Raw genomic sequence first — 26,614 nt, forward strand, 5'->3', positions numbered from 1 at the left:
TTGCTTTAGCCTACCTGTATGTGGGTGTCTCCATGAAAGACTCCAGTCACATGCCTCATCCTAAACAAGTCTCCTTTTTCCTTTCAGCAACTCATTCTTTTCTTGTTTCTGTTCGAGAAATTACAGTCCAAAGCACATCTCCAATACCTCTATCTCCACAGCCCTTTCACTTACCTTGCACCATTAGCTGAAAGGTCTGTAAAAGGCAGGAGTCCACCAATTAAGACGGACCAAAATGTTGGAGAAAAATAGATTCAAAGACGTAAACAAGTGCCTTGGTGAAAATTTTGAACTCCGTCTATGAAAAGTTAGTATTTATAAAATTGGAGAGCAAGCTTATCCTTTCTGCCAATACAGAACACTTAATGTGCAAACAACACACATTTTATTTTGTAATGGGTTATTTTCTCCTTTTGTTTCTGTAACAGTTAGCAGCACTCACAGGTTGATGTGACTCACAATGCCCTCCCTACACAGCTCAGCTCACATTTAGAAGACATTGCCAGTAAATCACACTGTAGGAACCAAGAAATCAAGCTGTTAAACATCAACGGTGACCTAACTGCTCTGGAAAATACAGTAGATTTATGACAGTTAGGCCACTGAAGAAAAGCTAGGTTTGTCCCAGGCACTCTGAGGGTAGGAACTTCCTCCTGCAGTGGGAGAAAATGCCAGAAAGGAAGAAGCACAATTTACATACACAGCAAGACTAACCTGCCTCAAATCTTAGTCACAGCCTGCCTACTTGAGACACCCTGGGAAATCCCTGTTACATGGAAGCCAATAAAAGTCAAAATCACATTTCTCCTCTTACATCCTTGTTCTGTGTGATTTGCATAGAATCACTTCTGCTAATGAGAACTTGGTATCTTATATTCTGAGTTAACAGAGACATAGGTTTTTCAGGGTTGGAACGTTCTCATCCTAAAAGGTACCACAAGAGGTTTTCTTTTTCTCTTTTTCCTTCTGCCTTACAAGACTCTCCGAAAATCAGCTGGCTCATCTTCCCAGGACATGGCTGCACGGAGCGGGTCAGGAGCTTATACAGAGCATGCGCAGGTAAGAATGTGTCAGGATGAGGTGGCCACCCAGAACCAAGAACATAACAGTAGACAGTATGATGATTAAAGAGCAGTGGTAGCTGAACCTCCTTCTTCAACTAAGACCTGCTCTGTATTTTTAACCAGTGTTGACATATGAAAGGTCACTGGCGACCATTGCACTGCCTTTGAACTCACTGGGCCGGGCTGCTTCTACTGGATGAGAGAAACAGCTGCATAGATTCCTTTCCCTGTGCTGTGTGCTTTCTATTTCGTTCTTGTGTAGAAGAGCTCAGTTCCATGTAAAATTTGGTAGGAATACTGTAAACATGTGGTTAGAAATAGAACATTTAGCAGTGAATAACTAAAAGATTAATATATTCAACTAATGCTATAATTTTGTTCAGTTACTACAATAACATTCACTATTTCAATGAATTAATTATACTTTCTTTATGTTTTACCATATTTTTATTGCTTTATTTTGAATGTGTGCACACACATGTGCCACAGAGCAACTGTGGAGGCAGAGGACTACCTGCCAGAGTCAGTCCTCTCCTTCTACTGTGTGGGTCCCAGGGAACAAACCTAGTTATTTGTGTTGGTGGCCTGTCCTATTACTCACTGAGTGAACTTGCTGGATTTTTAAAAATTCTTTTAAAGCAATAACTAAGACATAATGAGAAACTAAGTGGAATTCATTTATTCCTCTAGATATTTAATTTGCTGTGTTACAATTTGAATATCTTAGCAGTTGACTAGGATGTTTTGGTAGAGGAAGAAATATCCAGACATTTTCAACACAGACTGCATTTCACAGAAAATACTAATAATGAGTTGTTTAGAAGGAATAATTGTTTCATAAGTAGGCCGTTTCTAGAACCCAATGACTAAATATCTTTGTATGTTATGTGATATATGATGTTTTTGCTAGCAAGCAAAATGAAAAACAAATGCATACAAAAACTCATGAAAATTTGAATTCCTTTATGTTTGATTGACTCTGCTTGGTTTCATAACATGTATCCAGGGCATACAAACCATGGCACAATGCTGATTAATCTCTCTAGAAATACATGGTGATACATTTCTTCCTCATACTCTTCCTAGCCATTGTGTTCTTTATTATCTCTTCTCAATGTCTCCTGTCAAAATTACTGTTTCAGAATTTTATAAGTTAGTACTCTATGGTTACAAGTAGATTTTCTTAGATATCAAGTACAGAAATCTTACTTATAAAATAAAAATCCAAAATCAATGTGTTTTATAATTTTTTTTGCATAGAGAAAATTACCTGGGGGTTAAAGTATGCAAGCAAGACCATGTAAATGTTTGCTATTCACAATTTTTGTATCACAAATAGAACAATTTTAGGAGATCTAAAGTTCACATTTCCAAGCATGATGTTGGATGTTAGGAAACATCATTAGTGGGAATTGTGATGCCCTCTAACTGGAACAGTGCTCAGAGTGCTCTACACTTCCAGGGCTCCCCTCTGATGTTGTCACTCTGTTGGGGAGAACCACTAGTTTAGAATCAACTTCAGGGCACCTCTGCCTCTCGAAGTTCAAAGCATGCTGGGTAAGATGGATTTATAGGACTTTCCAGGTGGAGGCCACTTCATGCTTTATCAGTTCTGATCCAGAATGGGTCCGGTTTCTTAGATCCATCCCCCACAAGAGAAAATTCAATTAGAATGCCTGGCATTGCTGCCACTTAGGTTTTGATGTTTAGCTAAATGCTTCCTAAGGTAATGAGCTGGTGTATCACCCTGTTTCTTGACCAACAGAAGACTGTCCTTAAAATGTGGTCTGTTGAACCCAACTCTAAATTAAGAGAAATTTAAAAACAAGAACAGCATCTAGTCTGTGTAAGATATTATCAAACCCTGAAATACTGAGACATAAGTTAGAAAACTAGTTTTATAAATTGTTTCCAATGGAAAAAGTCCTTGAAATCCCCAAGTGATTGCCCAACAGTCACTTCCTCTGACCACTTTTGGTGAAGACCAGTAAGTCCGGACAATGTTTCTTAGTTGTTCATGAATGGCTTTCAGGGTTGTGGTTCATGGTAACTATCGTGCCTGAAGCTAAGCATAGAATTCAGGACCGCCCTGATCACCCTATTCATTGAATTACTTAATGACTTGGATGGGATGTACGTAGACTACTGAGTTACAGCAAGGAAGCAGTCTTTTCTGTGAGCTTTCCTGGAGGTCATCCATTTGTTAGATGGTGGGCAGTTTCTAGAACTTTAGCCTCCTCTTTGAATAATTATCTCAATCCCTGTGGGAAAAGTAACTGAAGACAAAGATTATTAGTCCTCATTATGCTATAATTTATTATTAGTCTAAACTGGTATTCTAGTGCCCTGCCCAAAAAGGCTGGCTAAAATACATAGGGCCAGATAATCTCTACCCACTTCTATAACATACTTGTGCCATGGCATAGAGGTAGTAAATTTACTTGTAATTTGTAACCAATTTGATGCATTTTAGCTGTATGTATTAGTCTTGCTCATTTACAATTTATTAGTGAATTGTTTTAGTAATTAATTAAAATAAATGAATAGTAGATAGTATATCAGGCTGGTACAACAGCTTGTCGCTGTGATGAGAATTTTGTATATTAAGTGCTGGGAGTCAAACTCAGGGCCGTGTGTCCACTAAGCATAGGCTATATCACAAGACACATATCTCCAACCCCCATATCAAATGTTTTTTACAAAACACAGGATTTGGCTAAATGTATGATGTTTTTGAAGAACAGAGTCTCTTCTCTTTATTTTATAGGCTGCTTAATCTCAATCTTTTTTTTTTTCTTTAATTAAAGTGTGCTCCATCAAGAAGAAAGGACTTGACAAGTTCTCTTGAACAAAAGATAAGGCACTTAGAAAAACAGAGGCAAGAGGTAATGTAGAAATATTGGACAAAGTCATGTAGCCATGTATTAAGCCTGAGAATAAAACAAGATATCCTTAGTTTCTTTTATCTCTGTCATTAAATCACAGTATTTATCTCTAGAATACTGAACCACACTATTTTAAAAGGAAAAGCTCTTAGAAATCATGGTTTGTGTGATGATGAGTGAAAAAGTGTTGATGTCATCAATGTGGTAATCATAACCCTACTTTCCCAGTTGTTGCTATTTCCACCACTTGCATCATGGAAGCTTATCACCTATGACCTTGCAAACTGACTTATGATGAGATTTGAGTTGCTAAAAGCTTATGGTCAGTAAATTTAAGTTCAGTGACTTTCTGTGTTGAGCACCTAAATGACTGTAGGCTACAAAACACTGTCTTATGGGCTGGAGAGATGGTTCAGTAATTAAGATACTTGTTGCTGTTGCAGAAGACACAGGTTCAGTTTCCAGCACCCACATGATGGTTCATAACCATCTGTAACTCCAGTTTCAGGGGGGTTTCTATACATTCTGTGACCTCTGAGGGCACCAAGCACACATGTGGTTCACATACATGAAGGCCAAACACTCAAACACATACAATAAAAATTAAAAATTGATCTTAAAAAGCACATTGCCTTAGAAGAAAGATGATTTCTAAAATGTTGCTGGAAATTAGCAGACGCTGTTAGCTGTACTGTGTTCTGCCTCTAATGGGTGCGAGGACTCCTTCCTCTTCTTGACAGAGGAGGTGAAGAGCAAAGTAGATGCATCCCACATTTGGTCCATTTGCTGCCTCATTCTGTGCATTTCATCCTCCTTGTTTTCCTCCTTGGCACCTTCTTCTCTTTGATGCTGGGTAATACTGTGTCCTGGAAAATCACTAAACTGTTGCAGAATAGCGTCTCTATGGCATAGTCCTACATGGCAATGGACCGACTATTTTCATAGACTATTACACACCTGAATACTAAGTAACTAAGAGTTTCTACCACAAGCATAATCTAATGACTGCCACTCTGGATTAGGATTTTGTTGTTTTGTTTTGTTTTGCATTTAAGTAAAAGTTTTGTATTTTTTTTTGACACAGTGACTACTCTCTTGATATCTGCCTCATGCTGCTAATTGTTAAGATTTTTTTTCAACACAGAATTGTGAACCTCTCTTACAAGAAAAAGAAATACAGACCAGGATGTTATTTCTTCCTTCTGGCTAGCAGAGAGTTTTAAATGTATTTCTAACTGTCTGATGACAAAAACCATTACTCCTGAAAATCCACAGGTTCAAAAATATTTTATTGTCCCTTCATCCAGGAAGTATCAAAAATATATCTATAGGCTGTAAAGACGGCTCAGTGGTTAAGAGCACTGGTTGTTCTTCCAGGGGATTCAAGTTCAATTCTCAGCACTCACATGGCAGCTTACAACAGCCATTACAGTTCTGCTCCAGTTCCAAGATGCCCGACACCCTCACACAGATGTACATGCAAGCAAAGCACTAATACACGTAAAAATAAATAAATTATAAGAAACAAAGCAAGTAAATAGTAAAATTAAATTTAAAAAATGTCTACATCCCAAAGCATGTCACTGCAAGCAAATGACTGCCAATTAATAGAGTTTAAACTTCAAGATAAATTATTTGAAAAAGCTGTCACAAAGATGCATTTATTAGCCATATTAAACAAACAGGAAAATATGGAAAGAGAGTCTTCCTATAATAATAACTCTTACAAAAATAAATACTTATAAGGTTTTATCAGATTCTGGTTGAACTAAACAAAGATGAAACCTAAAATAAGCAAGAAAAGTTGAAATTTTTCTAATAAATGCCTCAGCTGACTTGTCAAGCCATGATTTAACACTTAGTAATTGTTTAGTCAAGAACCAGTTATGAAAATGTGTCCATCTAAATTGCCAGCGGTAGAGTTGTGGGGGATACAGCCCAGCACTGCTACCTACAGCTTGAGGTATCCCCTTAGCTTGTAGGGACCACCACTCAGAGGAAACCAGATCTTTGACTTCACCACAGAAAAGAATTTCTGGATGAGCCAGTATGAACTTGAGTCTATCACAAAGGAAGTTAGACTTACAAAAGGTTAATAGAAAGGGAAAGAATAAGGTACACTCCAGAGTGTGGGTATGGGCTCCTCACAAGAGAGCTGTGCTTATACTCCTAGTGGTAGCCATTGCATACTATTTTGGTGACTCAAGTTACAACTCACAGAGCTGCATAGATTCCTTCCCCCTCTGTCTTGTTTTGAAAAGAGAGGTTACAAGATGGTGCTCAAGGTGCCCTGGATGGACTGTACTGTGATAAAATCAAACAGTAGATCATAAGGTTTGCACAGAAGAAGCTAAGGCATGCACTGTACTGTAAACGGGGTTTCTAGGGAGATTACAGCTAGGAAAAGAGAAAAGCCATTCACATTCAGGCCTCCAGCATGGTTCATGGCTGTTTTAGCAATCTAACCTGAAACCTCTCTCTATAAAAGGAAATTTGTCTTTATACAGACTTCTTACAGTAAACGGTGGAGGTCTTGATGTAGCCTAGCTGATGAGAAAGAGGCTTCCACCAGACAATGGGGTGAGAGGTTCCTCTCCCACCCATGTCCTCACAATTTTCTCTTTCTAGCCTGCCTCAAAACCATCTCCATCCAACCAGAACTTCCAAGAGTGCTGCCTCCATCCATGGCTTCTAAAATCTTGATAAGTTCGAACAGTGATCTCTTGTTTCCTAAACTTCCCAATGGAGGGAAAGCTTTTGTTGAATCACCAAATTTTAATAATTTCAGCTCCTGGAAGTCAATCAACAATGGGACCAACAATTCCGAAATATGAAAGAGTTATATGAAAGAAAGGTAGGAAACTCTTCATTTGGGATTTTCTTTAATCCCGGTAGGGTCGAAAAGATTTTTGTGGATCCCTAACTTCTGGCAAATGAGGGACCGAGTTCCATCATCTTGATTTGCCCCTTGGTACTGAGGGTGGATACAATGTCAGTCAGTTGCTGGAAATGTAGCCTTGGTTCAGTCCAAGCGTTCCAGTGAGTGCTCCCAGCTCTGAGTTGTTATTGAGGCTGAGGTCGGATTAGTAGTGGAAAGTCTACCAGAGAATCCGCTATCTTCTAGCCAGTGGTGACAGTCGGAATGGAAGGGAAATGCCTCCTTCTGCTTCCTTTAAAGCACATGCCTGTGGAGAAGCTTTTTAGACACAAAGGAACCTTCGGGGCAAGTTTTTTTTTTTTTTTTTTTTTTTGCAATACAATTCAGTTCTACATATCAGCCACGGATTCCCTTGTTCTCTCCCCTCCTACCCCCCTCACCTTCCCGCCAGCCCACCCCCCATTCCCACCTCCTCCAGGGCAAAGCCTTCCCAGCAGACTGAGATCAACCTGGTAGACTCAGTCCAGGTAGGTCCAGTCCCCTCCTCCCAGGCCGAGCCAAGCGACCCTGCATAGGCCCCAGGTTTCAAACAGCCAACTCATGCAATGAGCACAGGATCAGGTCCCACTGCCTGGATGCCTCCCAAACAGATCAGGCCAATCAAATATCTCACCCACTCAGAGGGCCTGATCCAGTTGGTGACCCCTCAGCCATTGGTTCAGGCAAGTTTTTAATAGGTTAAAGTCATTATTATTTGAAAGCACTCCACTTTCAAAAAGACAGAAGAGAGGAAGTAAGTTCCCCTAAATAATTTAGAATGAAGAAAACTGACCACAGAAACGCAACAGCGCTTGCATTTTCTTCCTCATTTGATACTCAGAAGAATTAAATTTGGAAACAGGAAAGATCGTGTCCCACAGCAGTAGTCTGGCTACCTTGTTCTATCCATCCTGAACCAGTCCGTGGCTCCAAATTTTAACGACAATGTCCCCAGAAAGAATGTTTCCGCAGTTTCCCAGACTGGCCAGTGAACCAAGAGAAGAGAATAAGTACAATTGTCAAATTGGAGGAACCCCTATGTCTAAGGTTCTAGCTAGCGCAAGACTCTATTTTTGTCTGGAGGAGGAGCAGATACCCTGTCCTGGTGGGTTTGCCCTTTGTAGACAGCTCTACCCACTTCCTGACCACCTGTGGCCTCTGCAGTCTCTGCTCCAGCTAGGCTCCTCCATTCTTTGGAAGTAGAGGCGGTTTGGAGAAAGAAGGGGAGAGCAAGACGCCATTTGGGAGTAAAGTGTGTGCTTTTTTTGTGTAGAGCAAACCCCCTTTAACACGCAAACATGCTGATGTGTTTTAGGGAAGAGCTTTTCCTTGGGGGACTTCCTAAACATGCAGGGTGGGGAGCCCCTGTTCTCAAGTGCACTGGGCTAGATCATGGTGTGATTGTCTGCAATTATCTCCTGAACCCCTAAGGTCCTGGAGCTGAAAACGAAACTAGCGGCCACAGAAGACATCCACATCCTAGAGAAGAAACAGAAACAAAGCGTGGCAGAGGGCGACAGGCAGATAGAGGTGGGTAGCCCGCGACTGGCCTCTAATTGAGCAACTTAGGGTGGTGAGAAACAGCTCCTTTCTAAGGAACCACACGCAGGCTCAGTGCTCTGGGGTGGGTGAGTGGGCAGGCTGTGCATTGCCTTCAGTGACTTGAAAATTAGAGGCCTGCTGATTGGGTGAGAACCTTCCAGGGCTTTGCAGCCTCTCCTGTGACTCCCTTTTATTGTTAATGACAAAGTCTCACTAAATCTCCCACGAGTGTTACCTCTCTTACCCAGAATTGGCTACTGACTCCAGGCTGGCCTTGAACTTCTATTCTCCAGTCTAAGTGTCCCAAGTGCTGGGATGGACTTCACCACATCCGGGTACACAGAACACGTAAAAAACCACTTCACACTCATTATCTTATTCAGTATCTGGAGCCTAGCCTTGAACAGGTCAGTCCTAAGAACACGGGGACCTGAACCCCGGCTCCAGGCTGAAAGGATGAGTAGGAACGGGTTTATTTTGATGCAGGCTTTTCCCCCAGTCGTTAGACTTTATGAAGTATATAAAAGTTATGCTAAATTCTAATGACGGCTCTCTGAAGACATAGTAAGAATAAAAACAAGTGTATGTATTCTCACAGGAAGTCTGGCCACTACCGTTGTGAGGTACTGGCAATGTATTTAAACGTGCAGAAGTCTGACAATACTGTTAACAGAGCTTCTAGGGTGGGAGTCTGGGTCCTGGTGTCCCTGACAGGCAAGGCTCAGCCACTATCCTCAATAGGCAAATTAAAGAGACAATCATGAAAAGCAGAGGAAGGAGATTTCGTCCTGACATGAGGTTGACTTTTAAATAGAGGTGAAGAGGGGTCCACTACTAAGCAGTCCTGGTTAGGGCATGGTTCTTATCAGATATTGTCATGTCCTGCTTCAGTCTTCCCGGCAAGATGGTCTGACAAATTGTCGGCACCCCACAAAATCTCTTTGGCTAGCACCAGGCTTCATTTCCAACATGAGATTCTTGGGGAAATCCCAAATCCTTGGGGGCATTATCTCAGTAGTCTGACAGTCAACCAGGAGGGCATGAGTGCTTCCCTGAGTGTCTTCGCTCTTGCCAGGAGCAATACCTCCCAGACCATAGCCCAGGTTTGCTTACCTTGCTGACTGAGGTTACTGTCAGGGTGAACCAGGAAATGGTTGTGACAAATCCCTTTCTGCCATGAAGCACGCACTCACTTCCTTCTCCAGCTACACCCTAGCTTGGAATTTCAGTAACATTTTCCTCATGTATTTGGGAGCATTTTCTAGATGTAATATAATAATATTCTTTTAACCTCTGCTAAATTAGAAAGTGATTGACTCATCTAAGTGCATAGGGTCAGCCTACGAAAGTAAGTGGTAATGAGATGTTTTCACTTTCAAGGAAAATAAATTGCCTAAAATTGATTTCTTAAATTTAATAACTATATTGGAATGTGACTGAAATAGCATTTGAATCCCTGTATTAGCTACTTTTGATCTTGAGCTATCTATAGTCTGCAATATTTATTTTTCTAGACTGGATTCTCATTAAGAATCCAATTTACTCCACCAGATTTTGCTATCTTCTGTATAAAATGAAGAGCTGAGAGACATGAATTAGGACTTTCAGTTGTTTGAAATGGTGAATTTCTTGGAGACTGTCTGAGACACCAAGGCATGATGGCAGCTGGAAGGCTAGATTTCTGCCTTTTAATGGTAGTTGGGACAATGCTGTGCTCTGAATATTTATCTGTAGTGAAGGTCCTTATTGGTCTAAAATTTATTGCTCTTGTCCTGGGATAGAATGGCACAGGGGGCCTTGAGCTATTTAGTACCAGTTTATTTCAGTGACTTCTTTTTTCTTTTCCTTTTTAGGCCTTTTAAATGTTTATAACCAGTCCCTTAGGAACAGGAAGTAGATTGTTGTGCAGACCCACTGACTTGAGTATTGAATATAAGGATTAGAATTTTAATTTTTTTCCTCCCTGGGATCACCACAGTACTATTAAGTTTTGATAAAGGAAAATCCGTTCAGTAACCCTGTCCTCCAGGAATATTGCTTAAAGAAATGTTAGAGAAAACCTTACAGGTCCTATTTGCTTATGATTGGGGGATGACTGTCTGCTAGAAACAGCCAGTCTTTTAGGATTTCTGTCTTATCTTTCCCTTTGGTGATTTTTGATCCTGGCCATGTTTTCTTGTCTCTTTCTTCATAAGGAGAAGGAAAGCCTAAGGGAAGAATTGCAAGCGCTGAAGAGGGAGAATAAGCTGTTGAAGGAAAATAATGCTCTCGAGAGTAGGAAGAAAGAACATTATGCATGTGAAATTAAACGACTCAATAAGGTACCAGAGCAGGTGAAGCATGGGGGTAAACTGATAGCCGAGGCAGCAGCTGAGTCCTGCTGGGTCACAACAGAATGGAGGCCACAGTGTATCTCTCTTGTATCTCCTGAGGACACTCTCTCAGGTTTACACAGAGCTCCTAGCCACAGCCTGCGGCCAGCCACATTTGGCTAGGGCACTTTAGGGAATTTATGTCCTTGCAAAGGACTGTGAAAAGGAGAAATGAAGAGAAATTATAGACGTCAGTAAGAATTTTTTAATTTTTGTAAGAACCACGTAATGGCACTGGGTGTTTGTGAACAATAACGTGTCTCTTGGTCAACCACAAAAGCTTCCTGAGGAAGCAAGCTGTTCTTTAAAGTGATGGCTATGGAGCTGGGTGTGATGCATGCATGATGCATAGACGCATGCTCAAGGCTGAGATGTCTGTTGTCTGGGGAGTGAGCCTGAACCCACTGTGAGTAGGAACGGGTAACAGAAAGAGGCAAGGCTTTTGGGGCACACACGTGGCTTTGTAGACAAGCTCAGAGGAGAAACTAAATTGTAAAAGGATGATGATGAGTGTGTGAATGTGTGCATCTGTTTCTGTGTGTGTACGTGTGTGTGTGTATATATATATATATATATATATGCGTGTGTGTGAGTGTGTGTGTGCGTGTGCGTGTGTGTGTGTGTGTGTCTAAGTATATATGTGGGTATGTGGATATTGTGGGGTAGGCATATATGTGTAGGTGTGTATGTATATATATGTGTGTGTGTATATGTGTGATATGTGCATGTATGAAGTGTATATATGTGTATGTGTATGTGGGCATATGTTTGTGTATATGTGTATATGTATATGTGTGGGTTGATTAATAAACTAACATAATATTCTGGAGAATAAGAACAATAGTTCAGCACAAAAACCCCATAGTGTTGTTTTCTCAGAGCTAAGCTAAAAGTAAACACAGGCATGTTGAAATATATGAATGAGTTGAGATCTACATCATTCAATTAGGAATTTCAAGACCAAAGTAACAGAAATGATCTTCTACAGCAAAAGAGAACAGCTGACAGCCTTCAAAATATGCTCAGTCCTGTAACGTTAGACTGCATGCCAGCCCATGCTCAGAGGTGTTAATAAAGGCCCCGGGTGAGATGTGTGCTGGTATCATTGACAGAATGCTAACAAAGTAGATTCAGCATCAGGTCTGCTTGTAGCACAAGTCTATCTTTATATGCACCATGTATAGGAACTGCCCTCAGATTCCAGAAGTTGCCACTAGATCTCCTGAAGCCAGAGTTACAAATGATTGGGAACAGCCTGATGTGAGTGCTGGGAACTAGACCTCAGGACTCTTAAGAGTTCAGATGCTTGGATTTTGTGATGAATCCTTTTCTTTTTTACTATTGTAATGAATATGGAGATATTTCTAGTATCCCTCAGAGCACAACTTTGGGGCCAATCTTTAGCTACCTGCTAACCCACTCACTCAGCAGAGATACAAGGTTAAAAATGAGAACAGGAACAGACAGTAACACAAGTAATTAAAATGAGCTTTTCAAATGTATGCTTGTACTCACTCAGTTCCTTTGTTTGGAATAAAATACCCAAGGATTTTTGCCAATATCAAGTTCTTACAGAAACGTTGGATACTTAACCAGAGTGAGAACTGAGACTAGTCAGCTAGTGCTGTCCTGCCCAACATTGGCTTGTCTGCCACCTCATCATTTGGGGAATGGATGGATCGTTTAGTGTGTCAGAACTGATAGTGAAAATGACTAATCTACAACAAGTTCAAGGAAGTTGGAAAGCACCAACAAATGCTGATTCAACTCACATTTCATTCATGACTCATTTTAAAATTTCCTGAATAGCATTGAAGGGTAAACCAGGAAATTAAAATATGATATCTACAGAAGTAGTCTAGTTGCGGGTACTGGGCATTTCATTAGCACATTTGATCATTGTCATTCATTATGTCACCCTCTCTGGATTCTCTCTACAATCGTTGACATGCTTAAATTATACCCAACTTTTCTGATTTTCCTTGAATTATGTAGCTTGTACATGTTACAAAAGGACTGAGTGCCATTTCTGTTTCACACTCGTAAGGATCCCCAACACCATCAAAAGTAAACAAGTAAATTAAGATAAAAACCACCTTACTTCACGACTTTGTTCTTTCTCTAATTTTCTCCTGGAAGAAGGAAAAAAAGATCTTTCTCCTACACATATTGGTATGTGTAGATTCCAAGACACATCAGTAGGAAATTCAAGTGTGTTCAAGACTACAAGCTGGCTTTCCCTTTCTGCCTTTATGACCATACTGTGTAGTAGTGGGGAGAGTGCACTGTCACTGAGATCATCCATCAGCCTCTCTAAGTTTTGTAAGCTCTTCACAGAGAACATGAATTCATAGACCTCTGAGAGGGACCTTTTCTATGTCTAGAGTACTGACTTGACTAATGAGTAAGCTGTCAAATGGTGGTGCTGAGGAACTCATGGATGAGAGTGCCTATCACAATGTTGAAAATCATTTTTATTAAGCTCGTCATGAATTGTAAGTCTCCAAACAAGAGTGCATAATCCAAATATGAACATAAAGCACTACAGGCTGGTGATAAATGATGAGAATTCACTAGCAATGACAAGTTTCTCTTTGTCTCCTCATGCCATGGTGAAATCATAAAGTTATAGCACATATCACCATATATAGTCATGAGTAAACAAATGTTTTGGTAAAGCATAAATATGGCTGTCTAGGTCAGAGAATAGAGTGCCGGAAAATGACAGAACAGAAGAGAAACAGCAGAGCCTGGAGGCAGTGATTGTACAAATGGTCAAGTGGTAAGGATTTCCTTGGAGATATGGAGTGGTTATATAGCAGTGTTCTTGGATCCCCACTAGACCTGTGGATTCAGAATCTCTGGAGACAGTGCCCAGGGAGGATATGTCTGCTTTCTTTGATACCCCAAAGGTCGAGTAACACTAAGGTCATTGTAAACCTTCTATCAACAATGTGCTTCATTTGTAACATAGGCTCTTCAGGACGCCTTGGCAATCGGGAGCTCTTCTCTTTCTGAGGGCTCAAGGAAGTGTAAAGGCAGGTGCAGCCATGCAGAGCTGAGGCCAAAGGTGGAAAGTCACAAGCAGCAGGTAAGAGGCCGAGGCCGAGGCGGGAAGTGGTGTGATCATGGGGAGAACATAGGGCTCACTGTTTGTGGGCCTTTGGACATGTTTGCATGTCTTTTGATTAAAAAGGTAGTAAATGTTTTCTTACTTAGAGTTTTTCAATTTTAAAACTTGATAGGAAAAATGGAGATGGATTATTTCAGCCCCACTGTTCATAGAAGAATTCACAAAAGAGGGAATTGAATTTCACATGGTGAAAGGGTTTTACCCAGGATCACTTAGTCAACAGAGTGACAACTGCATTACCCTGTGTGAAATTCTGTCAGCAATGAGTCTCGAGAGTCTCATGTAGATATGCTGTATTTCTACAACACTATTATCTCAAATTCTGGACCTTTACAGAGAATAGTAGCAGTAGGACCATTCCATTGTAGCTGCCAGCCTCTGGCTGGCTGAGCAGTAAGTATAGTCTATTAAATGGCACTTATTTGTATGCGTGTATGCAAACACACATGTCACATGGTTTCTGTGGAAATCAGAGGAGGACATTCAGGAGTTGGTTCTCCTTCCACTGTGTGGGTGGTCTTGGGCATTAAACTCAGGTCTTCAGGCTCAGAGGCAGACCCTTTACCTACTGAGTCATCCTGCAGGTCCCAGTAAGTAAGTGTCGTCTGAAAAACAATCCCCATCTCTCTGATGTACTCACTGGCAATTAGGCTAGCTAGATGACCAACAGTTTGCTGATAGATCTCAGCTTCGTCCTCCCACTGCCTCAGCATCTCTCCAGCTCACCAAGTGAACTTCATTACTGCATCATAGGAAATAGACGATCTGCAAATTAAACTGTAAGGTTTGATCTTCTTTCCCAGCAAGGAAAAGTATCTGGGTAAATAGTTTAGTTCAGGTTTGATGCAGACAATGGCGGGTATACATTGGTTCATAATAGCAAAGAGGAAACCAAAGCCCATCTCCTCTGTATCGCTAATGTCTTGAATTTACATTTTAACCATTTTTGTTTCTAACTGAACAACTATAATGGTCACACCACTGAGTGCCACATGAAGTACATGTGGTGTATGGAATTCTGTGGCTTCACTTAGGAGTTATTGTCAGTTAGTTCTGTTTTAGAACTTGAAATAGTGTTCAGACATGAAAGCCCTTCATAGATACAGTTGACTTACTCCACCACAGCAGTGCCTGAATTTGGCCAGTGGTCCACGATCGAAGATAGAACAAAATAGTAAGTAAAGACAAGTTTTAAAAACCACCCATGTTGGCTTGGTCCTGCCTTAACTGAGTGTACCATGATTTGCTGACTCCTCATGGGAGGCCTTACTCTTTTGGAGGAGGAGAAGGGGACTCCGGGGGTGGGGGGGAAGAGAAGGGATGAGAGGGGCATCTGTGGTTGGTATGTAAAATGAATACTTTTTTTTTAATTAAAAAAAAACTAGCCGTGCTTCTTTACATCTGAGCTCCAAATGTGTGCTCAAGAATAAAGATTTGTAGACTGGCTCTCCAAACAACCAAAGATAAAATTATAATCATAGGTATCTCCATATCCACCATGAGGGAATATTCATGAACAGAGATTAAGAAAGCTTTAGATTGGAAAAACACAGATAGTACCTTCTTTTAAAAAATAATTTATATACCTAAGAGAAAAAATAAGTTCTCAGTCTCTGTTGGAAAGACTGAACTCTCAGGTGTAGGTTAGACCAAAGAACCTTTGGCAAACGTATGTGTGTTCTTTTTTTAATTTCTTTTTCTTTTTTTTTTAAACCTCAAGTCCTTTTGAATTCTAGTGATTAACACTCGGTATTTTAAGAGGTTATTACTGGGGATGAAATCATCTCCATACATTCTTATATGGAGATAGAAACTACTAGAAATTCCTTTTACCTTAAGTATATTAAAGAATTACCCAAGACACTGGGTCCCAGACTATTTATGAAATAAGAATTCTTCTGATCTTTTTCTTATAATATTTGTCTTGGTAGAATTGAGAGTTTAACTACCTACTATGCAAATACAGGCAAATTGTTTTGAAGCCTTTTTCCTAGAAGGGTTGTGCTGGAATGTGTCTGCCTTCCAATGCATACATATTTATAAATGCCATGAACATGACTAGTGAAATCCCAGGTTTTCCTCAGTGGATTTCCAGAGTTAATGGAACTGGTGCACTTCCAAGGAAGCAAGTTTCATGAAGAGTATATTAAATGTAAGCAAGTCAAGTGCAATAGAATATATTAAAAGTAGACTCAGGAAACTACTGTTATGAGTAAATACTGACGTTAATTAAAGAAAATGTAGCCAACATCATGTTTCTATTAATTTTGAAGTTAACATACACTGTAAAGGATTTCATTATATTTTCATTAATATATTCATCTGCCCCTCCTTTGCCTGTCTCCCTTTTCCTGGTGTTCTTCCTCCTCAGATGCTTCTCTGCTCTCAGATACTTCCCTGCTCTCAGATGCTTCCCTCCTCTCAGATACTTCTCTGCTCTCAGATGTTTCCCTGCTCTCAGATGCTTCCCTGCTCTCAGATGCTTCTCTGCTCTCAGATGTTTCCCTGCTCTCAGATGTTTCCCTGCTCTCAGATGCTTCCCTGCTCTCAGATGCTTCCCTACTCTCAGATGCTTCTCTGTCTCAGATACTTCCCTGCTCTCAGATGTTTCCCTGCTCTCAGATGCTTCCTTTCTCTTATGTCCCATGCATTCATCCCATATGCTTTCTACCTCTGTCCTTTCTCCTTTAAGATTTCTCTCCATCCTTTCATGACTTCCTTTTAATTTTAATATCTTACACACACACACACACACACACACACACACACACACACACACACTTTAAGTAATTTGATTTATACTTAAATAGCCAGAACATTTTCCTTGGAAGCTGTGTTATGCCTCCAGTGAGGAGGGAATTGGTGTGAGACCTGCTATGGTGGCCATTTAGCTTCAAAACTTTTCAGTCTTGCAAGAAATAATCATTCTTTCCTTAATTCACAGTAGATTGTGAGTTAAGTTTTGCTTTCTTGACTTCTTTTCCAGGACTTACATGAAATTCCCAATTTTACATGTGAGTTATTTTGGCAGAACCATTTATAAGAATTTAGAAATTATTTTACGCAATAAAGAAAAAATTAAGTTAAAAGGGATCAAAATATAATTAGATAATTTTGTGAAAATCATTTATTCATTCTAATAAGTGACATAACAATGGGTAAAAAGTTCTAATTGTTCTTAGTGAACAAATTACTCTCTCATTTATTTCTTACATGGGAAGCTACTTTAATTCTTTTTGTTCAAGCACGAATTATTTTATTTCCTACCATATTTCATTCCTACTATATTAAATTCAGATTGGTGATAACTCAGTATTGAGGTTTGGCAAGGTACTTCCTGTTACAGAGCTCTGGTCCAGTCAAGAACATATATCCATCTGTTTAACATTATGGAGAATGATCAACTATTAACTTTTATTCACATGACATCTGTAATTTTTTATTTATGTCAATAAAACAATTAGTTGTCTAAGAACAATATAGCATAATTGTGTTTGTAAGCAAAGAAACATCCTCAGATCAAATATCTTAATTCTATCAGAATTTTTTTCAAACTATGACAGCCTAACATTTTTAATGTCTCTTTCATTGTTGTAAAACAGTAATAGAATTTATTAAAAAAGAAGTGCAGGAGACAAGTTGGTCTTGTTACATGTACTGACAAGGACATGTAACCATACTTTATAGTGATGTGGAGCATGGGGTGTAGGATGTCAATGATTTGAGTAACAAATCAAAAGCATCTTCTTCTGGGTGTGTCAGATATGGAAGGATCCCAGGCTGCTGACTTTGCAAAATGAAGTTGGACCTTAAATAGTGAAAGGACAGAAAGCAACGCAGTGTGACTCTGAATGGCATACCTTATCTATCACATGGTGCAGAGAGGCCTGGCGAGGCTGCTGACTGTACAGAAGGCGCACAGAGCAGTGGCAGTCCTGTGATAACACATACCATACTTCTCAACAGAGAGAGAGGGTCTCAGTGTCAGGCTGACCAACTCCCATTTCATTTAGCAAGCGGTCGAAGTTTCTGTATTTATATCCAAATAGCTTTACCAAGACAGAATGATATGACCTGACAAATTTGTTTAACAACTTAAAGTTATCTGACTTTCTAACTTGCACTTGGGAATTTCAAGATAGAGTCAACATATCACAAGCAGGGGCAGTCCCTTTCTGTTGGCATTACTACTAGCGACACACCCACCCTTGGGCTTCTGAGTGAGCAGTTTATTCATAGCTGGGTCAAAATCTCCTGAATAATATCTTTTTTTCTGTAGATAAAATCTTGTCAGATGGAGAAAGAAAAACTAGAAATGCAAGCAACTAAAATGGATGCCTCGGCCCATACATAAGGCCTCTTGTCTTTCATCCACAGGGTTTTCCCCACATTTCCTGTGGTGCCAATGAAATCTTTTTCTAGTAATGCAGTAGATGGTCCAGAACCATCCACATTTTCAATAGTCCTAAAAATGTCAGTGAATAGATAGTACTTAGGAATTACAGAGATCATGGAACCCATGTGCTTCTCAGAGTATATCACAGGCACACAGGATGTGTCAGTATGCTCTACAGAGATCACGGAACCCATGTGCTTCTCAGAGTATATCACAGGTACACAGGATGTGTCAGAATATGTTTTAGCAAATGCAAACTCCTTCACAAACCCACAAGCACCTGAGAAAGTCAATTCTTAGGTGATTCTCTCAGTCACTGGCACAGTGTAGCCTGGAAAGCTGCATCAAGGACTTTGTCCCTAGAGAACAGAATGTCTTCCTGTCACTGAAGCATCCTACTCTACTGATTTTCTAAAACAGACTTTATTTCTCTTCATTACTAATTTCCTCCTGAGAATCTCACTCCATCATCTCTGTCTATATAGTTTGCCTTTAGTAAGTCCCCTCTATGGAAAGAACTGACAAACAAAGCCATCTGCGTGTACTTCTCAAGTGTTTCCAATTTCCTTAATGATAGTGCCGTCTTGGGTAAGACTTACTTCATGAGACACTTCTATCATACCTAAGTTCTTATTGACATTTATCGTTTTGACCAAATATTATGCTAGATTAGGCTAGGCCTTCAAATGTAAACAAAGGCTGGTTGTATATAGCAAGTGTCAGTGTGACGTCTCAGTTTTACCTTCTTGCAGTAAACTGACCCTATTGCTCTCCCCAGATGTGTCTCCCAGCCTGTAACTGTGGCCTAGTTTTCCATCTGCAGAGCCAATGGGTACCAAAAATCCCAGGGCCAGTAGATCATCCATGGGAGAATGCAGTGAGTAAGGATTCCTGTTCCAACATAGGAGTATATAGGAATCTCTTTTGGTAGAAGTGATGTGCATCTCTGAAATTAGAGCATCTCTTTCACATAACCTCTGATTTGCAGTGTTACCCTGGTCCACGTTCACTATAATTATCCTTGGAACACTGAATGCACAGGACATATAGATATGAATAGATTATGTAAATGATAACACATTGAGCTCTAATTTCTTAAACAAAAGTATTTTACAGGAGTCATTCTCAATTATCACATACGATACCACCCAAAGTACATTTTTTTTTTACATATAAGATGAACAAAGCAAATATAGCCAAACCAAAAAACTGTGATGTTCCCTTCAGTTATAAACTGGTATTGAATTATGATGAATATTTGTAGGTACATGCAAAAGAGTTTTGGCCTTTTCCAGTTAAAATGATTGTCTTGGAAGATCCAAGACATAGCAGCTCACTAAAGTTCTTTGCAGGTGTGTTTGCCAGGACAGTTGAGTTATTATTTGTAAGTGGAATTGATTTGGACCATCAGCCTAAGTTGGTACCAGAGTGTTCTTGCTGTCCTTCTGAGGAACAATGTTCCCCACCCCTATGATCACTGTATTTGATTCTACTCTGCTTTGCCAGCACGGGCAGAGTCTTCATCCATGTGGAAGGGTAACACATTCTCTGCATCTTGGGATGACCAGACAACTCTCCCTGCCTAGAGATTTTATGAACAATGTCTGTAACCATGCCCCAACTCTGATATTGAAGTAGGGTTTTCCTAGCAAAGCACTTAGAGAATTAATTTCTCCTGGTTGCCTGGAACCCTGGTACTTTTGTATTGGAGTATAACTAAAATCTTGCTCTTGTGGGAGCAGATGATGTCTGTCTTCTTTTGGACCTGAATCTTTCCCTGATGTGGTCAGTTGCTAGTCGTATCTACTCGCTCTCTTTGTTACCTGCTCTCCTGCTCCTCAGCCTTCACTAGAAACACTTCTGGGCCTTTTCAACCTCAGCAATCATTATTTTAAAACTTTTCTTTCAAGGAGGTAGAAGTAAATTAAGTTTGTGGGAAACATAAGGAAAAAGAGTTAGCCTTACAGTTCGGGAAATCGGATACTCTTGTGAAATGCAAGGTATAAAAATAATTCAACTTTATGTAGGAATAGAAATGGTTGGCTGCTGCTGCCAAACCTTCATTAACAGGAAGAAGGAAGAAATTCATGTCCTGTGGTGTAGTAAACTTATCCTGTCGATTAGAAGAGGCAAGGAATTCCAGATCATAAAATCATCACCAAAAAAGGCCAATATTTGATTAAGGCAATGTAAAGGCTTACGTTTTAAACAGTATTCTGTTGAATGAAATCGGTGTAACAAAACCTCAAGGTGAGTTTTAAAAGATTAATTTGTCTTTCTTTATATCTAAGCCTGAATTAAATCACATCTAACAATGTTGGTAAGATTACACTTTATTACCTCCTTTTGGCAGCTCTCCTGGAGTATAAAGCCAGGGAGTACATCACTTATCCTATGTGTTACTTGAGACATCTAAAAATAAATGAGAAGATAAAGAAACAGAGCTGATCTCATGTCCTCTTGTAGCTCTTTCATGGACCAAGGAAGTCAGGAGCCTAGGTGCCTGAGGGGTGAGGTTGGTTAGGCTGCAGGGGAGGCAGCCTTTCTTGGTAACTGAACTAAATAAAGGAGGATGGTTGAGCTTTTCTGCTACTTTTTGTATTTGCTATTCACTACAAATTGCTGTTGCGGCAGCCTTGCAAATTCTCCAAGTTGGCTAATTTTCCTTGCATTGTATTTAGGAGAGAATTAAATAATTGTGCCCAAGCCTGCATTATCTGTGGGAGAATGGGAAAAAAGAATCAGAGTGGGAGTGAGCAGAAAGCTAGACCAATCTTATGGACTGGAAGAGCTGGTGCTCCTTTATTCCAAGAAGTTAAATACAAAGACAGCGGCTTGCAATTTTCTTGGCAGTTTTGGACAGTAAGTGTCTTGCTGCAATGACACAAAATGACCAAAAGCAACTTAGAAGGAAAGGGTTTATTTGGTTTACTTATCCCGAATCAAGCTCCATTGAGGAAAGCCAAGGCAGGAACTCAAACTGGTCAGGAACATGGAAGCAGGAGCTGATGCAGAGGCCATGGGGGAGTGCTCCTCCCTGGCTTACTCCTGGTGGCTTACTCAGCCTGCTTTCTTACAGAACCCAGGACTACCAGCCCAGGGGTGGCACCGCCCACAATGCCTTAATTAAAATGCCCTACAGGCTTGCCTACAGCCAGATCTTATGCAAGCATTTTCTCAATGGAGGATGCCTCCTCTTAGATGACTATAGCTTGTGTCAAGTTGATATAAAACTAGCCAACACAATAAAGTATCATTTATTCAATGCAGCTGGTTTATTCCCTGATAATCAACATTTAAGTGCAAACTTAGGAAAGTTTAAGTGAGAAAAAAGTCTAATCCATTTAGTGCAACTGCTGTGTAATGTAGAGACTACCTTCTGCGGAGCCTCAGCATGAGGGAAGCTTTGTCCTGCTTGGCCTCCTGAACTTCGGCTGGCTGCATTCCCAAGATACCTGAACATTCTTTTGCAATCCATTAGAAAATATTAAATTTGTATTTTGTCCCTGGCTTTCTTATTCTCTATAAGTGAAGGTTTTAAAAATAGTATTTATTGACAGCAATGTGTTTTATTTCATTTACAGGAGATAGTAAGTTTTTAAAAGTGTTTATAGTTCTTCAGAGATCCAGACACATCATTTCAAGACAGAGAGAGGGAGAGAGAAAGGAAACAGAGAAAGAGAGGAAAGGGATGTTTTAGATACTGTCTGTTGCTATGATAAAACACTGACTGAAACCAACTTGGGAAGGAAAGGGTTTATTTGGCTTACACATCTGCGTCACAGTTCATCATTAGAGGAAGCCATAGGAGGAGCACAAGGCAGGAACCTGGAGGCAGGAACTAAAGCTAAGACCATGAAGGAATGCTGCTTGCTCCTCCCGGCCGGCTTGCACAGCCTACTTTCTTATACCATCTGCCCAGGGGTGGCACTGTGCACAGTAATTTAGGCCCTCCCACATCAGTTATCAATGCCCCGTAGATATGCTTACAGGTCACTCCGAAAGAAACAGTGCCTCAGTTGAGGTTCCCTCTTACTGTGATTCTACTTTATGTCAAGTTGACAAAACTTAACCAAGACAGAAAAGAGAGAGGTTGGGGGAGGGAGGAAAGAAAAGGGAAGAGAAGAAAGCAAGAGAGGGAAGAGGGAAAGAAGGGAGGGGGAGGAGGAAAGGGGCAGAAAATGTACATCTTCCAAGTCACTTGAACTCAAGCCAACCACGTGCAGAAGGGCTGAGGTAAGGGGGTGAGATGAGGAAGATCGGCAAACGTTTGTATCAAAATGACTCTTTTTGTATGTTGACTGCATCATAAAATGCACAGAGTATAATTATATCTTAATGTGTCACAATGCTTTTTTGAAGTCTGTATTTCTACAACAGTGCTTTATTTTTCCCCACAGCCAGAGTATCAGTGGAATGTCCTTAACCAGCTTCCTCCACATGTACAGCACAAGGCACATGGTAAGACCACAGCTTTAATGGGCATTCTTTCATGTTTACATACAAATGGGATCTTTAGGGGAATGCCTACCCAATATCCAGCTGTACTAGGGAAGGACTTCCTGTGAAGTTCTGTCGCACACACAACTCTAATTTGGTGGTCTGGAGTGAACTCCTTCAGACAATGTTGAAATGCCGAAAGAAATGTATGTTTCAATTCTCTCTTCTGCTCCTATTCCAGGCTCAGAGTCAGAGACTTAGAAATGAAAACTTTAAGTAAAGCCATATATAGTAACATCAACAGCACCCTGATTGTACCCCCAAGGGCAGAGGCAAACCCACAGCACAGGAGGATTCCAGGCAGACTGTTCATTTTGTTGGTCTCATGTAAACCAATAGCTTCAAACCCACTCTGTAGCTAAGGATGAGTTTGAACTCCTGATCCTGCTATGATGTCCTAAAAGCCAGTATTACAGGTGTGCATCACCAAGCCCAGTGAACAGTGGGTTGCCAGGAGTGGGTAGTATGAATTGAGTTATAGGCAGAGTCCCCCTTTCATTCTCATCCATTTAAAGCCTTCTATGACACACACTGACTCTACCTTGTTCGTTTTGAGAGGTGATTTTTTTTTCTGGAAACCTCAAGATAAGCTCTGTAGCTTCAACTTGTACTTGAAATGTTATCACATTTAATTCAAAGCTGAGACGATTTTAGTTTTTAACATGTTCCACCCCTCCAGCTCTGCTATCTGCAGTGCACATAGCCTCTCTCCTGGCCCAGCATCAATCCATGCCCACAGGTCTCTGTGGCAAATATCCCATGTTCCTGGCATCTCCAGTATCGTAGAGACTCTACGGCCACCTTTGCTCTACCTTCACAGCTTCACACAATGGTGTCTGAAAACCTCCTTGCAGGGACTTGGATCTTGATACACGTTGCCTGACCTCAGCTGCTCTCTGAAACCATGGAGCAGAGCAGGACTCCATGACACTTGCAACCTTGTCTTCCATGCCTCTAACCCAGCACCACATGGATGACACTGGCAAGCTCTGCTGCCATCATTAGATATAACCTGGGATGCTTGGAGCACATGCATCAGCCTCTGTGCTCTGAGCCTGGGAAAGCTCTCTCCTGAGCTTCCACCTCTGAGGAACAGGAAACTCTCTCAGGTGCTTTCTTAGTCCAGGCTTTCTCCTTTTGTGTAAATTTGAATTTTTATAAATCGGAGCCTTTAACGAGTGCGTCTTATCTTGAAGTCACATTTTACATTGTTCCAGTGCCGAGTGCCATCTTTCTTCTCAATGGAGCTGCTCTACTGAACAAGTGTAGGTGCTTTGTTGTGTGCACTCTGTGTGAAACTGTAAGCTCGCTCACATTCCCTTCCTCAACCAAACAAATCAGTCCATTGTCTATAAATTCAACTTCACTCAAGGTCTCAGGACACAGCTAGAATGTAGTCATAGTCACGTTCTTTGTCAAAATCACATAAATGCCTCCTAGTCCTTTTCTTTCTTTCTTTTTTTTATTTTCAAGACAGGGTTTCTCTATGTAGTTTTGGTGCCTTTCCTAGAACTCACTCTGTAGCCCAGGCTGGCCCCGAACTCACAGAGATCCACCTGCCTATGCCTCCCGCATGCTGGGACTAAAGGCATGCACCACCACCACCCGGCTAGTCCTTTTCTAATAGAGCCCTCATTCTCCATTGAGATCTCATTGTCTTCATTTTTCTTAGCATTTTTGTTTCCCAAGATCCCAGCAAAATGGCCACCAAGCTCTCCTCCAGGATTCTAGGGCTTTTGTAGTCCAGAGCACCAAACTATTGTCTGTTTCAGTGATAACGCAGTTCCAGAGACCCAAGAACTGCATTCTTATGTTTACACAGCAATCCCCCCACTTCTCTTGTAGGTACTAATTTTTGTCTAGTCTCTCTTCTGTTGTGATAAATGCTCTGACAAAAGCAATTAAAAAGGAAGGGTTTATTTGAGCTCGCAGTTTGAAGTTATACTGTGTAATTATGGAGAAGTCACAGTGGCAGCAGTATGGGACACCTTCCCACACTGCATCCAGTCAATAAGCAGAGATAGAAATGACAGGCATGTGGCCCCTCAGGTCCCCTTTCCACTTTTGTACAGGATCCCATCTAGGGAGTGGTGTCTCCCACAGTGGGCAGTTCTTTCCGTCTCAATTAATGTAATCAAAGGAATCTCCAGAGGCTTCTCTCCCAGGTGACTCAAGACTGTCAATTTGACAACACTGATCTTCATAGAGCAGCCCCGAGAGTAGTAAAGGCCGTTGGTAACATTAGTATGATAAAGAAACATAAAAAGTGGGGATTCTATGATAAAGTATCCAGATATTTTTCAGACAACTAACTAGACTTTCATTTTGCTTTGCTTTCTACTACAGATAGATTATAATCTAACCAGCAAGGTTTTGGGGTCCTTCCACAATGGAGAAATTTATTTGAAAGGCATATTGTTAACCAGGACCGTTGCATAAGGTCTGCAGTTTTGAAATCCAGTGAATTGCTACATGGTATAATTTTCCACTTTCTATTCGTCTGCAAGGAAAATAAGCTATTATTTCCGTGTGCTACAGTTTTAGTCACTAGAAAATACAATACAATACAATTCTCTATAGAGAATTCACCAATTAGTCATTTATACATCACTACCGAAGTCCTCTTAAACCTATGTTATGGAAAATAATAGTCACATAAAATGTGAATTAGTTAATATATTCACAACTTAAATAAAATACATAAAATTAAATTTATCATCAGTCAAATAAGATCTATTGACATTTCTGCCTAAGAAAATGTAGTGAGCTTTGTGATGTATAAACTTGTAACTTAACAGTTGCTACAAGAATAACATTATAATCAAGAGAAATACTTGCAATATACCAACTCCAGTAGTTTTATAACATTGTTTATTTTAATCTTCTAAGCAATACTATAATATGAATTTGTTTTATGCCAGCTCATATGTAAGGAAATGAGCTGCAGAGAATTTTAGTAACATTTAAATTTCATAGGGCAATTTAGTACTAAATTTAGATTCTCTTACACACAGGATTGCAAACCTTGGGATTTCAATTTCAATCAACAGTGTCTTTGAAAGCCTACTCCCATCTCTATATTAGATATGTGAAAAATGAGAATGGGGTCTCTTATTTGGATAATGTTTAATTCTCAAGAATTTCATCTCCCTATGAGCTCACAGCATGCATTATGGCTTTCTCTAAAATTTTTCATTATAGTTAAAAAGTAATAAACTCATTCTATAAACAACTCCAAAGGAGGGGATATAAACCACTATGTAACACAAATAGAAGGTATTGTATTTTCTTCATCTGATATTTAGACTGTCACAGGTAAAAGACATAGTACTGTATATAATTATTAATGAACATATCATTACCTAACCAGTGCATGAAAGGCCTGGCAGAACCTCTCAGGTAGCTGCTGTTGAAGTCTGCCATTCTCTGTCCCCACACAGCCCTGTCACTGACTGTGGCTGGATATAGCAGGAGGATGAGTATCTGTGGGTTACTAAGTAAGTTTCTTACTTGGAATTAACTGCTTGTGTTCCTGCTGCCCCCATCTACTCTGTAATTGTTTCAGAGCTCACGTTAGGCTGTATTCAGGAAGTCTCTGAATTCATCCTCATCACAATGATTCCTATGCGGTCATTAGCTTTACCAGTGCATCTTGCTGTGCTTTGGTTTATCTGACTGAGAGTCCCTTTAGGTCTGTAGTTTTAACTCAGTTGTTTAGAATTTTCACATAACAACTTAATGGCAATGACTACTAAGAAATCATAGGTTTAAATTTTTGGTTATACATTGTCTTAGCTTTGTTCCT

At 40.2% G+C, this 26,614-nt stretch overlaps 1 protein-coding gene across 1 annotated transcript in view; it reads left to right on the forward strand.

The window, feature by feature from the left end:
• The window catches only part of Tnip3 (TNFAIP3 interacting protein 3), a 65,078-nt gene that overhangs the window by 13,929 nt on the left and 24,535 nt on the right, over positions 1–26,614 (forward strand). The window contains exons 3-10 of the mRNA XM_059257054.1: positions 979–1,059; positions 3,872–3,949; positions 6,738–6,803; positions 8,298–8,396; positions 9,714–9,716; positions 10,604–10,729; positions 13,755–13,871; positions 22,710–22,770. Coding sequence (XP_059113037.1) covers positions 979–1,059; positions 3,872–3,949; positions 6,738–6,803; positions 8,298–8,396; positions 9,714–9,716; positions 10,604–10,729; positions 13,755–13,871; positions 22,710–22,770 — 631 coding nt within the window. The remainder of the gene's footprint in view (positions 1–978; positions 1,060–3,871; positions 3,950–6,737; positions 6,804–8,297; positions 8,397–9,713; positions 9,717–10,603; positions 10,730–13,754; positions 13,872–22,709; positions 22,771–26,614) is intronic.

This window comes from Peromyscus eremicus, chromosome 3, assembly GCF_949786415.1.
Source record: "Peromyscus eremicus chromosome 3, PerEre_H2_v1, whole genome shotgun sequence".
Classification (NCBI taxonomy): domain Eukaryota; kingdom Metazoa; phylum Chordata; class Mammalia; order Rodentia; family Cricetidae; genus Peromyscus; species Peromyscus eremicus.